Source organism: Nicotiana tomentosiformis, chromosome 5 (genome assembly GCF_000390325.3).
Source record: "Nicotiana tomentosiformis chromosome 5, ASM39032v3, whole genome shotgun sequence".
Classification (NCBI taxonomy): Eukaryota; Viridiplantae; Streptophyta; class Magnoliopsida; order Solanales; family Solanaceae; genus Nicotiana; species Nicotiana tomentosiformis.
The window spans coordinates 33,163,366-33,181,126 of record NC_090816.1 but is presented as its reverse complement, the minus strand read 5'-3'; the positions used below and the strand labels follow the sequence as shown (position 1 = coordinate 33,181,126).

Sequence of the window (17,761 nt, the reverse complement as noted above, 5' to 3'; positions counted from 1 at the left end):
CAAAATTAGTAGCGGGAAAGGGGCACGCATACAACCTTTTCAGAATATTAAGGTACATCCCTAATACCTTTACGTGATTTATCATCTAACTATGCCGTCCTTAATTAACACACACCAATACAGCTTTTCTTAATCTTTAATTCATGCACAGACTTTCTTAATTAGTCATTTATTATTTACAATTCTCATCTTGCAATTGCAGTAAGTTTTTACGTCAGCTTCCTTCACTCAGATCCACCGCTAGGACACCTCTTATTCTATTCGAAAAATAATATACAGATGACGATAACTAAACGTTACATTCTACTAATTACATCATATATACTCTATTCTGTTCTTTACTGCTTAATTACATAATTGGTTGAACTTGTAGTCCATATAACACGTGTAGCTACAACTGATTTTTAAAAGCCAAAAGAAAAGTCAAAATTCCATACTCTGCTTTGGGCGAGGTTTCCGGTCTTAAGAATGGCCTCTAACTCCAAACTCTGCCACCTCTCTTCATAACACCGATAATACTAAATCCAATACAAACCTCTCTCTCTCTTCTTTCCTTCCTCCATTTTCCCTCAGAAAAAAAATGCAGTCTTTTAAATTACCAAACAACAAAACCCAATATTGCTCCAATGGGGTCAAAAATATAATCTTGATCACCTCTTTTGTTTGTATAATCTACCTTTTCTTTTTCAACTTTAATGGCCCTAACACCAAATTACTCCACACTTCAGTTTCGCTTCAAAATGATTCAACATTATTATCAGATACAAATCTTGAACATATTGTATTTGGAATTGCATCTAACGAGAAAGCATGGTCTACTAGGAAAGAATTAGTTAAAATGTGGTGGAAGGCAGGTTCAAAAATGAGGGGTTGTGTTTTTCTTGAAAAAATGCCATCGAATTACACAAATAATACTACAGAAAATGATTCTTTACCTCCGATTTGCATTTCTGGGGACACATCAAGATTTAAATATACGTTTAGAGGGGGAACACCATCAGCAATTCGTGTGGCACGAGTTGTGACTGAAACGGTGGCATTAAATCATTCAAATGTGCGGTGGTATGTTTTTGGGGATGATGACACTGTTTTTTTTCCAGACAATTTGGTGAAAACACTTTCTAAATATGACCATGGGCTTTGGTACTACATAGGGTCGAATTCTGAACATTTTCTAATGAACAAGGCTTTTTCCTATGAAATGGCATTTGGTGGAGCTGGCATTGCTATAAGCTATCCTTTGGCTAAAGTTCTTGGTAAAGTCTTTGATGCATGCATAGAAAGGTACCCTCACCTTTTTGGGAGTGATGCTAGGATTTATTCCTGTTTGGCAGAGCTTGGTGTTGGCTTAACACATGAGCCCGGTTTCCACCAGGTATGTGACATTTCTTTTTTAGTCGGCCTAAAATAGAACGATACATTTATTTATTTAGTAACTATTTAACTTTAAATTTTTGTTTAACGCTTAATGTAATGATTTATAGCTATATATATTTCTATAGCTTATTTTGGACCATAAATTTCAAAAGTGTTTCTTTCATTTTTTTTAAAATTCATGCATGTCCAGTCAAACATTTTATGGGACGGTGGGAGTAATATTTTTAGTGGGGCTAAATTCATAGAAGCTAATATTGTGTAAATATAATTGACAATATAAAGATATTCTATACTATTTGTGTAGAAAACTTGTGATAGCAAAGAAGTTACTATCTTTACAAGGTTACCAATTGGAATAATACTTATTATAAAATTATGTTATAAGTGATTTAGTTGTGTGAATATTTTCCATGCCGATACTGTAAAGAGCTTAGGCGCGTAATTTTATATCTTGTGTAATATTTAAGCGGTTATAACATGTCATTTACTCTATGTCTATGTTAACATGTTATATCTGTTATAAATAGTTACCTGCTACTATAGGTGTTGACCTGATTGAATAAACAAAAAATATACTCTGTCATTACATATAAGTTAAACTCTTTTCGTTAAGCTTAGATCACGCTCTGTCTCTCAAAAAATTGCCTTTAGGCGATTGAAAACTTCCTTTGCACTAGATGCTAAAATGTACATGACACAAACTTGTTTTGCTCTTTTTTCTGGAATTTGGAATACCAGCTGGATGTAAGAGGAAATATGTTCGGAATGTTAGCAGCACATACCATTAGACCTTTGGTATCCCTCCATCATATGGAGATGAACGATGCCATATTCCCCAATATGACAAAAATGAAAGCTCTGGAGCATTTGTACGACGCTGCAAAGTTCGATCCACACCGCATTTTGCAGCAAACAGTATGCTACGATCGTTGGTTTACATGGACAGTGTCAGTTTCTTGGGGATACGCTGTTCAAGTTTTCGGCTACCATGTTTTTTTGCCGGATGCTCAGCGCGTACAAGAGAGCTATTTTCCATGGCAAAAGGGTGATTTAGCTAGACATTATGACCTTGATACAAGGCCATATGAACCTGATCCATGTAAAAGACAACTTGTTTATTTCTTAGACAATGTCTCCTCTGGAAGTGATGGAATCAAGACCATTTATAAGAAGAAGACCCCTGAGAATTGCACAATCAATATGGTTTCACCTAGAAAACTAGAAGAAATCAGAGTGACTTCTCAAAAATTAGACCTTGACAAGAAACAGGTACTATTTCTCTCGAGCTTATTATTCAACTTTAGCCTATATAAGTTGAGATTATTAATTAATTACTCTTTTAAGTACCCTTTTAAGTTTAATTTGTGAAACATTTGGTCTGATGACATATACAGTTGCTATCACCAAGAAGACAGTGTTGTGATGTATTGCCTTCAACATCTCGTAATGTGATGGAAATAGGTATAAGAGAATGCAAAGAAGACGAACTAATTTACATACACCCTTAGTGCTATATATTGCTGTGGCATTTAGCAGAGATGCAACTGTCGATATTTACTGCAAGGAAGGCAAAAACAATTCAGTAACTTTTGTTGATGGCAAATTGGTGATGGGATCAACGATTTTCACCACAGAAGATATCGCCGGTTAGGCCAAGATGCCCCCACTACAATTTCGCTTTATTTCTAAGCATAAATCTACTCCTTTGCTTGTGAAGTAGATTCAGGAAAGCAGCTTAGGAAATTTAACTAGGATCGGATTGCACTTGAGGAAAATGAATTACAATTATAATTAGAAAACTATGCACATGTTCAGACTTAATGTGTATTAGCAATCACATGTGAAGAAACTTGGGAGTTAATCAAAGAAAAATCTCAAATTTGACTGTAACTTGTTCAACATTTCTTATTTTAATGTGGGTTCAGTTATTACATAAGTGGACATGCATTTTTTCAATAACTTGCACCATTAGCTGTGTATAATCAAACACCAATATGTGAGGCTTGTATATGGTCAATTAGTTTGAGCTCTGACCCTTTGCCACTTGCTGCAATTGTGCAATCTGGATTTTCTTATCAAATAAGTACTTTACCTTTCAGAAGGAACAATTTCCTACAGTAATTTTCACCACAATTGGCATACTATAATGGCTGAAGATATAGGGCGAATCAGCTTTCTTTCTTTATGAACTTTAAATATACAGTACGTGTTAGGCTGATTGAGTCTTTCAGCAGGTATTTCATTCTATTTCTGGAAAAGAAATCTGCTAAACTAAGGATGTCTTATAGCATGTTTGATCAAGCTTTTAAAATCTTATTTTGACAAGTATTTTTTGCTTTTTAAAAAAAGTACTTTTAGTGAGAAACAGTTTGTGTTTGGCTATTTAACTTGAAAAGTACTTTTGAGCAGCAATTAGTGTTTGGTCAAGCTTTTAAAAAGTGCTTATAAGTGTATTTTTCTCAAAAGTGCTTTTCAAAAAAATATTTTTTCGAGAGAAACTACTTTTTTTCTGCTTCTCAAAAACTGTTTATGCTTCTCCTCAAAAGCACTTTTTTTTCTTTAAAAAGTTTGGTCAAACACCTTAATTTTTTTAAAAAAATACTTTTAACCAAAGAAAGCACTTTTGCTTTAAAAGAAGCTTGGCCAAATGGCCTTGTGGCCACTTAAACATGTAGCCGTTTGCAAAGCCAGTACATGAATTTGCACTTTTTTCATTTGAACACTCCAACTTGACGGAATAGATACTAATAAACATATTTGACCGTTGATTATGCCTACGTGGAAGTGGCACAGCTGACATGGCTAAATTGTGTACAAATCACGCTGCCAAGGCACGTGCATAGTATTGTTTTTATTAAAAAAATATGAGACAACAACAACAACAACAACAACCCAGTATAATCCCACTAGTGGGGTCTGGGGAGGGTAGTGTGTACGCAGACCTTACCCCGACCCTAGGGTAGAGAGGCTGTTTCCGATAGACCCCCGGCTCCCTCCCTCCAAGAATTCCCTATCTTGTTCTTGGGGTGGCTCGAACTCACAACCTCTCATATTAAAAAAATATGAGAATCGGAATAAAATATAAATGAGAAAAAAAAGACCTTTCCCTTTCCCCTTCTCTTTTCCCCTCCCTCCCACCTCTCTCGTCTTCCCTACCAAACTCCCACCTCCTCTTTCCCTCTCCCCCCATCTATTCTACCACAATAATGAAGTCAAGCAGTTTAATTTTTTTCTTTGCCATTTCTTTTTTTTGTATATGCTCCTTCTAATTTTAACAAAGAGAATAAAATTATCAACAATCAAGCTTGAAATATATCACATCGAAGTGTAAATTTGGGCATAATTTTTGTCAGCCAAACACAAAAAAAAAAGACAGAAGGGACAGCGATTTTCACTGCATTAATGGGATCCAATCATACCCATTATTTCTAGTTTTACAAAAGGTTAGAAAATGCTTTGAATAGGAGAAGAGTAATTTTTCTTGAAGTTGTAGTGATTTTTCTTTTATTTTGACATTAGGTTTCAAATTTGGACTCTGATTTTTTTCCTTTCTTCTTGGTATTTTTTCGAATCTGATTTTTTTTGACATTATGAAGTCCCACTTTGAATAGATCGGATTTGAACTTTTACCATTAGAAATGGTGGCTGAGCGGGGGAGGTTCTTCTGGCAGGGCTATGGTGAAGAATAAAAGAAGGGAAAAGAAGAAAAAATAGAATATGAACAACTGTCAAATAATAAATAGTCTGAGAATATGACGTCGGAAAAAATGAGAGTTTTAATATCGGCTTTAAAATCTGATGCAAGTTTAGGTGGCCCAGAGATCATTGTGCCCTATTATTATGAAAAAGGACTCCTAGATTCTATGGTTCTATAGAGAATCAATTGAATGATCTGATCCTCTTCTCCCACTAAGCCACGTAGGCAGGTAGCAAAATTAGCCCATGAAAATATGAGACTGAGAGATTCATTGTTTAGTTTATCCTGGCACAACCAAGTAACCTTTAGCAGTTTAATGACTCGGGCATTTATTAAATCGGCTATTTTTTACCCTTTTAGATTATTTTTTATACATATAAAAGTAATGAATATCGACAAGAGTGGATTGCTTTAGTGGTGAGCACCATCCACTTCCAACCAAGAGGTTGTGAGTTCGAGTCACCCCAAGAGCAAGGTGGGAGTTCTTGGAGGGAGGGAGCCGAGAGTCTATCGGAAACAGCCTCTCTACCCCAGGGTAGGGGGTAAGGTCTTTGTACACACTACCCTCCCCAGACCCCACTAGTGGGATTATACTGGTTGTTGTTGTTGTTGTTGTTGTTATTGTTATTGTTGTATAAAAGTAATGAATAATGGTAGATCTTTGAGTTTAAATTTTAAATCTGCCTTAATGTCTATGTTGAAGGGAAGCCTTGGACCAATGATAAAGTTGTCTCTGTGTTACCTATAGGCATAGGTTCGAGCCGAGAAAGTCACTACTTAGGGTAGGATATCTACATTATATCCTTGGTATACAACCTTTCCCTAGACCCTATGTGAATACAGAATACTTTGTGCACTGGGCTGCCCATACTAATACTTGATGTCTATGTCAGTATCACGGTAGTAACCTATTATAGACAACCATACAAATAACTGTTTAGTTCCCTTTTCTTCCAAAAAACCATAACCCGTACATTGTTTTTGTTAATTTCACTCCGCAACTTTAACATGATAGTTTGGTATCCCTAATTAAGTCTAAATAGCTATGGATCTTTGACACGACCTAAAATTCTAACTAATCGGGGTCATGATGGAGCCTAGCGCGGTTTGCTAAGCAAGCTAACACACAACAGTAAAATACGAAAGAACTGCAATAAATGACTAATAACAAGAATTTAACATAGCGTAAAAGCAATTCAAAGATAAACGTAATACGTCTAAAACCAACAACTACGCAAATCATCCCAAGATGTGGAATCACGACTACATGAGCTACTAAAGTATACTAAGTACAATATTTTGAAAGAAATACAACACTATCCGGAAATTGGAAACAGCACAATAGAAATAGGAAGGTGACACTAAGGCTTGGGAATAGAATGCAGTTCTAACTCGAATCACTGTCTGGTATCCACTACGCACCTCTCGGGACTCCACTGGTACCAATATCCGGATATGCAAAAGAAGTGTAGAAGTGTAGTATGAGTACAACCGACCCAATGTACTCAATAAGTGTTGAGTCTAACCCCTACGAGGTAGAGTATAAGACAAGACACCTACAATAAATATGTGCAATTATATATCAAATAACAACGAAATAATAGGTAAAGAATCGAATATATCAACAGGATAGGGACATATAAAAGGAATAACAATTATACGAGTAAAGGGGCAACAAACAATAACATATAGTAAAGTAACACAGAGTAAACCTCTTTCAAAAGTAAATAGCGAAACCATAAAGTCAAGTCCACATTTTGCATATCAAAGTAAATCACAATGAAATCAATAAATTTGCACGACATCAGCCTTCGTGTTTTTACTCTCATCCTCACATATAATGCAAAAACAGTTGCATGGCATCACCCTTCATGATTTTACTCTTATCCTCACATTATAATATTAAAGCAATTACACTCCATCACCCTTCGTGCTTTATCCTCACGTTCAACAACAACAACAACAACCCAGTATAATCTCACTAGTGGGGTCTGGGGAGGGTAGTGTGTACGCAGACCTTACCCCTACCCTGAGGTAGAGAGGCTGTTTCCCATAGACCCTATGCTCCCTCCCTCAAAGAACTCCCCACCTTGCTCTTGGGGTGACTCGAACTCATAACCTCTTGGTTGGAAGTGGAAGGTGCTTACCACTAGAGCAACCCACTCTTGTCTAAAATATCAATATAATATCAACTTTTTATCCTCACGTTCACTCAAGCAATAATATCAATATAATAATAAGGCAAGGGAACACCCTTCGTGCATAATCAGCCTTCTTCACAAGCACAGCAACACAATCACTTTGTGCATTTCACTCTTCCTTACCAAACAATCACAAACAACACAGTACCAAGAAAGGTGGGAAGTAAATTCAATATCAACAATAGTATTTAAACGTAACTCGTCATAAGAGAATCTTTCAACAATTAGTGCCAACAACCAATCAACAAATTTCACGATCTCAATACCCAATATCACAATAATCTCAACAAAATAAATAATATGAATACGAGTAATTAAAGAATTAAACAATCTATCTTAAGTATGGGAAACATAATACATAAATAATATGGCACAAATAAGGCTAAATCTACCTGCATGCTTATCCCATGGCCAACGCATATACACCCATTACCTTGCATGTACGCCGCCCCCAACACATAGTTCACATAGCAAATAGACTCGATTTTATCCTATTTCCCTCAAATCAAGGTTAACCAAGAGACTTACCTCTTTTCGGAACACAATCAATAATCCAACACGGCTTTTCCTTTAGAACAAGCCTCTAAACCAATCGAATCTAGTCAAATATTGTTCAAACAAGTCAAAACACACTTTAGAATCTACCCTCAAATGAAAAAAGCTCAATATTTAACATAATTAAAAAAGTCAACAAAAAGTCATCCCGGGCTCACGTGGTCGAAATCCAAAATTAGGACCAAATTACGATTACCCATTTACCCCCCCCCCCCCCCCCCCGAACTTGGATATGTGATTTAGAGCTCAATTTGAGGTCAATTTCATAAAATTTCTAAATTCTGCCCAAAACCCCCAATTTCTACTTTGAAATTACTAGATTTGATGATAAAATTCATGAAAAAATAATTGAAAACAAGTTAAAGTTACTAACCTATGAATTTGGAAATAAGTTGCTCTCTAAAATCATTTCTATGGAGTCTAGAGTTCAAAAATAGTGTAAAATGAGTTAAGTCCCGAAATTCCCAACCTTTACCCATCTTCACAATTGCGATGTTCGCAAAAGCGGACAGCTTTTGAGACCCCTGTTATCGCAAAAGCGATGAAATCCTCGCAAATGAGAACCCTGGGCAGTCCGCAAATGCGAAGGTGCCCCTTCAATCCACAGTGTCACAAATGCAACTGCCTAATCACAAATGCAAAGCCCCATGTATGCATATGCGATACAAACTTCGCAAATGAGAAGTGCCCAGTCCCCAATTTCATATTGAAAATGCGAGCCTTACATTGGAAATGCGAGGCTCGCAATTGCGAACAGGTCTTCGCAAATGCGAGGCCTGCAGGTTCAAAACACCAGTTATAATTCAACTGTTTCAAAACACATCTGAAACTCATCCGAGCCACTCGGGCTCCAATCTGAACATTTACACAAGTGTAATAACATCATATAAACTCGCTCGCTAGCTCAAATTATCAGAATAACATCAAATATCAAGATTTGATCATTAAAACTCAAGATTTTCAACTTCAAAACTCATTTGTTTTCCTAATTTTTCATGTAATGTGTCGAGACGGCCTCGGGTCACCTGGGACCCCAATCAAACATGCGTACAAGTCCAAAAATATCATATGAACCTACCCAAATCGTCAAAATACCGATTCGAGGTCGTTTACCAAAAATATTGACCATGGTTAACTCTAGTCACTTTTGAAGTCAAAAATCATATTTTCTTTAAAATTATACATATAAGCTTTTCGGAAATCGATATGGACCACACATGCAAGTCATAAGTCATCAAATTGAGTTATGAAAAGTCACGAAACACAGAAAAGGGAGATAGTACTCAAAACAACCTATCGTATCGTCACAACCATTGAAACTACTAATTGTAGAGCTCAAGTGTTCTCGGGACAACCTAGCCAAGAAAAGAAACTCATAGTATATTGCTAAAATTTCTTTAATGAATAATGAGTTACTTACTCATTTCCAATGGAAAAAGTTGGCATCAGTAAACGCCCTTAATAGTTCCTTTAGGAGTCGTTTGGTAGGAGGTAAAAGAATCAGGGGCGAAGGCAGAGTACCGGATGCGGGTTCGGCCGAACCCAATAGCTTTTGTTCAAATCATGTATTTGTCTTAAGAAATTCATTAGATATGTAAAACTTATTAATTTAGAACTCAGTAACTTGAAAGGATTACAATCCCGAACCCATAAGGTTCAAATCTTGGCTCCGCCTCTGATTAGAATAATGCTGAATATGGTGTATTAGTAATGTTGGTATTAATAATGCTGAGATTAGTTATACCTATATTAGTTATGCTGGAATTATTTCGTATCTACGGTTTGGTTTGGTGTGTTAAAGCATTGCATAATTTCTAAAAAGATTGGTTATTTATAGAAATATCCTCCAAAATATGGCGAAAAGTATTTGGGGCAGGTTTTGAGGGGTAAGTATGTCTTTAACCATTTTTATGCAAGTATGAATAACCCTTGCATTGCTAATACCATAGTTTGCCATGTATTAGTTATACATAGGATAATACCAAATAGAATGTATATCTAATACTTGTATTAGTTATACATAGGTTGAAAAAATATACTAAACAAGGGAATAGTAATGCACAAAGCTAATGCTTGCATTATTTTATCTAATACCTCCAACTAAACGACTACTTAGATGACAACAGTGCCACAACGCCTAGTGATATCTACCTTATAATCTATGTATAATATGTGTTAATTATGTATAATTTATATATGCTGGCTAGAAAAAATAAACAGTGAATTCGACCGGCTATTTGTGTAAAATCCCTTCTTAAATCATAACACATGCAATGTGTCAAATGATGTGGTGTACCAAATCAAATCCAAAAACAATAAGAAAATATTGTTTACCAAGTTAAGTACAATCAAATATCTCTATAACAACATCCCTATATAACATCCATTCATTAAAAAAACCAAATTTTTCTAAGAACCATTTTTTAAAGTTATATTTACCGCTCTATAACAATTTTTTGCCTATAACAGCAACAATCATATTTATACCAGAATATTCTTTGTAAAATTACCCATCTATAACAGCCATATAGAATCTTTAAGGTTACTAATAATAATTCTAAAAATATGCACACAATCTTTTCATTGAACAAAGTTTCTATTTTGCATAAGACATAAGATTTCAAGATGTGCACATGATATCTTTTCCATCAGACAAATACCAAAAAATATATTTAGATAGAAGATTTAACTGTTAAGCTCTTAGATTGTCTTCAAAGGAAAGCTATTTTATATCTTGTTGCTGAAAATTTTGACATGAAGTTTTGCCAATTCAAGTGTTATATCGCTAGTAAGATAATGAAAACTATGAAACAAGCTACAATTACAAAGTTCTTCCATTAATCTTGAAAGAATTTATTTTTCTAAGTAGCTTTAAAATGTGTACCTTAGCGTCTAATGTATTAGCTTTAGTTATGAATTTGTTAATAATGTATTAGTTTTCTCCAATATTTAACTAGTGAAATATGCATATCTTTTGAGATTTTAAATTCTAATAATTTTCTTATCTTTTATATGTAACATTGAAAAAAGAAAAATAATTAATTTTTGGATAATTTTTATCTATAACGGCCAAAAAATATTTACATATCAAATGATGTTATAAGTGTATAATAATCATTAACAATAAAAGCAAAAAAATATCGGAACAAATAAAATTGTTATAAAGATCGTTGACTTCTATACGGTTTTACTTGTGATTCAGCGCCAATTAAAGGCCAATCAAAGTCATTCAAGTGATAAGGACATGCAGTATAGTAACAGTAAATAAAAACCTCCAATTTGACGGTGAATCAAGCGAATTACTCAAATCAAACAAAAAAATTGCCTACTTGATTATTTTTCTTTCCCAACTACAAATAGAATTCTTTCGTTAGATTATGACATCATAAGTCCAAGGATCTTGATAATTTCAAGAGAGTAAATATATTTACGAAGAAGAAATCGTTTTAAACCCTTCCATAGAGTAACAGAAAATGGCATCAAATGCTTCTTGGCGTAGATTGGATTTTTAGCCTCACATTTTGTCTATTTTCCGGTTTATATCTGATCACATGAATATTAGATAATGACTAAGGATTTCACTTATCAACCTAAGCTAAGTAATATGTTTCAGTTTGTTTTTCTCTTCAAAAATCCAAATTTTTGAAATGCCAATATTTAAAATGAGTTTTAGTTATATACACTGTCAGTGTACACTATCAGGTCACCCAAAATATATCTATAGGTAAACCTCCTTAAAATATCAAATTTGTAATCTTGAAATAAGATGGATTATCTGCTTCAACATTACCTGATAGCGTAAATATTGCCTATATTACTAATCGATATATTACTAATATCTATGTTACAATTTTCACATTACTAATCCCTGCTTTACTTATTGTGAGCACCTAATTTTTTACCGTGTTTGAATATTTTCCGCTCCCATCTTTCCAGGTGTGTCCCCACTCCACTTTCCTTTGTCCCCCATGCTTGTCCCCAATACTTTGTCCCCCATGCTTGTCCCCCATACTTTGTCCCCCATGCTTGTCCCCCCACACTTTGCTCCCCACTCCACTCTCCATTGTTCCCCACTCCTTGTCCCCCATATTTGTCCCCTATCACAAACCCAATACCCCAATTTCAGCTATAAAATACACACATAACACACAAAGAAAGAGAGAGCATCACAGAACCCTCCCCCTTTTTGAAAACTAGCAGACGCGCCCCCCCTCCACAAAGACTCCTGACAGCCGCAACCTGCAAAAGAAAAAAGAGGCAAAAACAGGGGAGGAATAGGGGAGAAGAACGAAACAAATAGAAACAACACTTTAGAAAAGAGAGGGGGAGCAGCAACGAGTAGGGATGGGGGAAAGTTACAAGAACAGAGAAAAATACAAAATAAAATAGTAACAAAGAAAAGGGGAACAAACCAAAAAAGCAGAGGAGAGGGTAAGAGACGAGAGTAGTGATTGATTTTGCTTTGTTTTCTCATTATTTTTTCCAAATAGACTCTGCCATAAAAGGAAAAATATGATAAGCAAGCTCAAATCTGAATTTCATCCTTAGTTATCACCAACCGGAAACAAACTTCAAATCGCCATTCCCTGTCATGGAGTTTGTCGATTTCGTTCTCCTGGTTTAGTTCGAGTTCTCCGGCGAGTTTCAAGGTCGCCGGTTCGAGGTTTCCGTCTGTGGTCTTTGGTTGACGGCTTTGTTAGCGTTCGAGTTATATCGGTTCTCTCTTCTTCAATGTACTCTTCCTGAGTTTTCTTCTTTAATCCAAAGCAGAAAGGTCCTTTTCTCACCTTTAGTTTATTCCATAGCTTTATTGTGTTGGTGGAGGTTTAATATTTTTTGCTTAATTCTTGGCATCTCTGTTAGCATGTATCTTTTTTTTATGCTTTGATTAAATATTTTATTGGTCTCTTCCATCAAATGAATATCTTTTAGTGATTGTAAATTGTTTATAGCAAGCCCGATTGTTTCATATGAATGGTAGTGAGTGTATTAAAAAGATGGTATGGGAGCTTTAAACTCTCATGTATCGCACACTTGTCATATAGTATCTTAAGCTGGAAAACTCTCCAGATCTTTCTTGTTCATTTCCAAAGCACTATAGAAATACGTAGTTTCTTTTGCTTAAGTAAAAATGAAAGCATAATTTGAATATGTTATTTTTACCTTTTTTTTGTAAAGGAAATACTTTCCAAATCTTGTATGTTTCGTTGGTTATAGTTTGTTGTTTAGATCATTTGAGTATTTAGGTCCATTTCTAGGTGTTTTTATTTACTTTGTCTCTGTTAGTTCGATGAATATTTCTTTTTAGTTACTTTGCATCTCTTCTGTGTTGGAGTGTTATGCATCTCAAAAATATTTAATGTTGACCCATTCACAATAACCTCAAATTAGTTTATATTAAACAACTTTGAATGCCGTAGTTTGCTTTAGGCACGGTTAATAATAAATCCTCGCGACTGTGGGTACAGTTCCCGTGGTATAATAGCGATATATAAATTCAAATTCGGGTGTGCATTTCATGTGAACCGACCATAACTTCGAATAATAATAAAATAAACATGTTGTAAATCGCGGGTGCGTTTCACGTGGTGCTATTCACAATGTGCACAAAAACAAACGAGTGCGTGACATCGCGACTTGTTCAAACAAATTTCATAAATAATAAAAGCGGTATAAAAGCGGTAATGTATAAAAGGTTCTAAAACATGTAATAATTCAGATATTCAAGTCAAGTTTAAGTCAATAAAGCAACCGTGCTAGAACCACGGGACTCGGGGAATGCCTTACACCTTCTCTCCGGTCAATAGAATTCCTTACCCGGACTTCGTTTTGCAGACCAATAATAAAAGAGTCAAATCTTCCTTTGACTAGGGATTCAAACAAAAGGTGACTTGGAACACCCAAAAAATCAATTCCAAGTGGCGGCTCTGTAAATAAAAATAATCCATATTCAAGTTTGTCACTTTAATTGGAGAAACTCTTTAACCCACTATCCATAACAAATATTTATCATTTTGTGGGGCATAAAAGGGGTGTGACAGCTCTGGCGACTCTGCTGGGGATACTTCAAGAATTCGAGCTTGTACATTGACTTTATTTGGCTTTATTAATTTTTGTATATATTGTGATTTATTTGGGACTAATGTGCTACTTGTCCACTTTTTACTGTTTTGACATTGTTGAACTGTACATATAAATTGTATCATCTCTCGCATCCCACTGAATCTTCTGATAATTAGTTATGTTGTGTTTGCCTACCAGTATCACAAAATTTCTGTCTTGAGATAAAGCCAGTTAGCCTACCAGCTTCTGGTGAAAGATTTACTCACACTTGTTTAAGCGGAAGAGTCGTTAGCTAGCCAGTGCTGTTCTACTCCTGGTGACGCTTGATGCTCCTCGGCTCGGGTTGTCCGCCCGGGTAAACCAGGTCTAGATACCATCTCCTTTAGGATTTACAAACTTAGAAGAACAAGCCACAAGCAATAAATATCCCTAGTAGGCTACGCTTTATTTGCATCATGTGCATTTGACTTAGCAGCGCTCGACTCATGGGCCGAGTTCTGTTTTAGAACAGGTACCTTGTTGAGACCATTATGTCATGTTATGTGCTACTTGTTGCATTATTTGGGAGGCTTTCATGTCGACCGACTTTAGCATAAATCAGTTGGATGAACAGAGAATAATGATGTGGTCTAGTGCATATGATTTTTAAAGATTAATTTTCATTAAAAAAAAAAAGAGAGAAGAAAAAAAAAATAGTCGATTTTAACCGAACAACGCGGGTCTGATTCTCACCGGATGTGAGATATGTAGGCAAACCTCATTGGTTTCGGCCCCCAATTTTTAAAAATCCAAGAAGATATTTTTCTTTAATTACTTCTTTAGAAGCTTCCTTTTTTTTTTTGAGACCAAAAATCCAAAAATATTTTTTTTCTTTTTTTAAAAAAAAAAGTCTTTCTTCCAAAATCCAAAAAAAAATAAAATATTTTCTTTCTTTTGAAAATTTTTTTTTAAAAAAAATCAAACCTTTTTTTTTAAAAAACAAAATTCAAATATATATATATATATATATATATTCTACTTTAGAAGTTTTTCTTTCACCAATTCCCAAAAAAAAAAAAAATTAAAATATATTTTTTTTTTGCTAGAAAATTTTGTCGGATTAATTGTATATAAAAAAAAGAGTTAGTTTATCTATTTTATTTCTGATCCACCGAACTACACAGGTCTGATTCTCACCGGAAAAAAAAAACCAAAAATATTTGCTTTCTTTTTGGAAGTCTTTCATTTGAAAAAAAAATCAAAATCCAAAAATTATGTTTTTTCCTTCTTTAGAAGTTTTTCTCCCAAAAAATCCAAAAACAAAATAATCAAAATCCAAAAAAAATAATAATATTTTCTTTCTCCTTTAAGAATTCTTCTTTTCAAACATTCCAAAAGAAAAAAAGAGCTAGCTTATGTACTTTGTTCCCGGTATCCCTGAACTACGTAATGATCTGATTCATGCGGCGACATGATACGTAGGCAACCCACCAAAGGTTCGATCAAAATATTTTTTAATGATTCTAAGATGAGGGATCAAAATGAGGCGTGAGTGGAAAAAAAAATAAATGAAGAAAAGAGCGTCAATAAGAAGCTACCTCATAAGCCGGAATGAAACATGAAGCCTCCAGAAGCATGCTAGAAATAATGACAATAATAAGAGCATGGCACATTTTGTGTGATTCATATCTATAAAATGCTTAACCCTAACACGTTTGCTGTCTCTAGTAAGTAGGCTTAAGATGGTTGGTTTGTGGTGAAACTGGCAATACACCATTACTTCACTAGATCTAAGGGAGCGGTAGTGATGGCCAGCGATGATGAGATCGAGTTGATCAGTGACGACCCCCAGGGTCAATCAGTTGAACAGGAGTCGGAGGAAATAAGAAAATTGAGACAGCAATTATCTGATGTGTATCAAGCTTGGGTGTCTGGTCAGCCTCCACCCCGTGGTCCCTCAGAGGGAACTTCCACCGTACCCCTGGCTACTCAACCACCGCCCCATGCAACGAGCGACCACATCCTACCACCAGGGTATGTGCCAAACTATAGCCTCCACGCTGCTCCCGGTACCTCTAATGTGCGACCTCCAGTCGCACCGGTCAGGAACACTCCTCTAGTCGTGTCTGGCGCGCCGGCATACACAATCCCGCCTCCACATCCTGTGATGAGGCCAATCAACGAGCCACCATCTCATGCTTATGATGGCCAATACTACTCTCCAAACATGGCTTTCGGGGTCTCGGCTCCATATAATCAGACTCCTCAGTACGAGTCACCAGTGGAAAATGAAAAGCTTGCCAAGATGGTTGAGCCAGATGAGATGGCCAGGAAAATGAAAAGTCTTGAACAGAACCATAAAGAACATACAGGGACTAGGGGGTCACAAAAGTGTTTCGTTCAGTGATTTATGCATGTTCCCTCACATCCATTTGCCACCAGGGTTCAAGACCCCAAAATTCGAGAAATATGATGGATACGGCGACCCTATCGCCCATTTGAAAAGGTACTGCAACCAGCTGAGGGGTGCAGGTGGAAAAGAAGAATTGTTGATGGCTTATTTTGGAGAAAGTCTGGTGGGGGTAGCCTCCGAATGGTTCATTGATCAAGACATCTCTCACTGGCATGTCTGGGACGACATGGCCCAAGCCTTCGTCAAACAATTTCAATACAACATAGATATTGCGCCGGATCGCAATTCTCTGTCCAATATGAAGAAAAAGCCGACTGAAAGCTTTAGGGAGTATGCGATCAAGTGGAGGGAGAAAGCAGCTAGAGTTAAGCCACCCATGGATAACCACGAGTTGATCACTATTTTTCTGGAGGCCCAAGAGCCTGATTACTTTCAGAACATGATGTCCGCAATGGGTAGGCCTTTTGCTGAAGCGATCAAAATAGGAGAAATAGTCGAAAATGGCCTCAAGACTGGCAGAATTGTAAGTCAAGATGCTCTCAAAGCCACCACCCAGGCTATCCAAAATGGGTCGGGAAGTTTGGCAAATAGAAAGAACAGAGATGAAGGGTCCATGATGACTTCGGGATCCAGGGAATTCAAAGAGGGGCATCGCACCCTTATGTACAAGCTCAGCAGGGGCAATCCAACTACCCTCAACATTACTATCCCCCGCCAATTCCTCAGTACTCCGTGGGACCGCCACAATATACAGTGTTTAATGCTCAATCATATGCTAGTCCTCCCAATCAACAGGTACGGGCACCAGCTCCAAGATTCCCCCGACCTCAGCAGCAAAATTTTCGGGAACCCTACAATGCTCGTCCTAGGTAGGATTATGGTCGAGAGCAGAGGCCGGTGGAAAAATTTACTCCATTGGCTGAATCATACTCTAGTCTGTTCCAGAAGTTGAAGCAGATGGGCGTGATTGGACCCATCGCTCCCCACCATATGCATCCTGATTCGCACGGATTTCAAGCAAATGCTAGATGTGAATACCATTCAGGTGCTCCGGGGTATAGCACTGATGACTGTTGGACCCTGAAAAGAGCCATAGAAAGACTCATTGTTGAAAAATTGATTGTAGTCACGAATGGCGAGGACCCTCCTAATGTGACCAATAACCCATTGCCAGTACACAATGATGTTCATTTTGTGGGAATGATTGGACGAGATCATGTATACAAGCCGGTTGGTCGAGCAGAAATGACAGTGGTAACAATTCAAGAGGGAACCAAACTGGAAGTAAGTCTAAGCCTAGATGTACCGTTGGTTGTGAAAGGTGCCCAGAGCTCAGAGAGGGCAACTTTATTTGTTCCAAAAATCTCGAGGTTGGAGTTTCGCTCCAATGCTCCAAACCAAAGTTATACGTCCTTGGAGGTCACCCCATCACAAAGGAGAATCAGGGCGGTACGACGGGTATAATAGAGCCGATCA

General features: G+C 36.5%; 1 protein-coding gene across 1 annotated transcript; it reads left to right on the top strand.

Annotated features, from left to right (window-relative positions):
• Positions 1 to 452: 452 nt before the first annotated feature.
• LOC104088240 (uncharacterized) lies at positions 453 to 3,313 on the top strand. Its single transcript, XM_009592885.4, has 3 exons — positions 453 to 1,375; positions 2,116 to 2,646; positions 2,772 to 3,313. Exons 1-3 carry the CDS (start codon positions 581 to 583, stop codon positions 2,883 to 2,885), a joined length of 1,440 nt encoding a protein of 479 aa, XP_009591180.1. The 5' UTR covers positions 453 to 580; the 3' UTR covers positions 2,886 to 3,313.
• Positions 3,314 to 17,761: the final 14,448 nt, after the last annotated feature.

What these genes read in the sequence shown, in the direction of transcription:
- LOC104088240 (XM_009592885.4), top strand. Translation starts at nt 581, where the DNA reads ATGCAGTCTTTTAAATTACCAAACAACAAAACCCAATATTGCTCCAAT. An exon ending in ATGAGCCCGGTTTCCACCAG is followed by an intron (nt 1,376 to 2,115) that starts GTATGTGACATT and finishes TTGGAATACCAG; the next exon opens with CTGGATGTAAGAGGAAATAT. An exon ending in TAGACCTTGACAAGAAACAG is followed by an intron (nt 2,647 to 2,771) that starts GTACTATTTCTC and finishes TGACATATACAG; the next exon opens with TTGCTATCACCAAGAAGACA.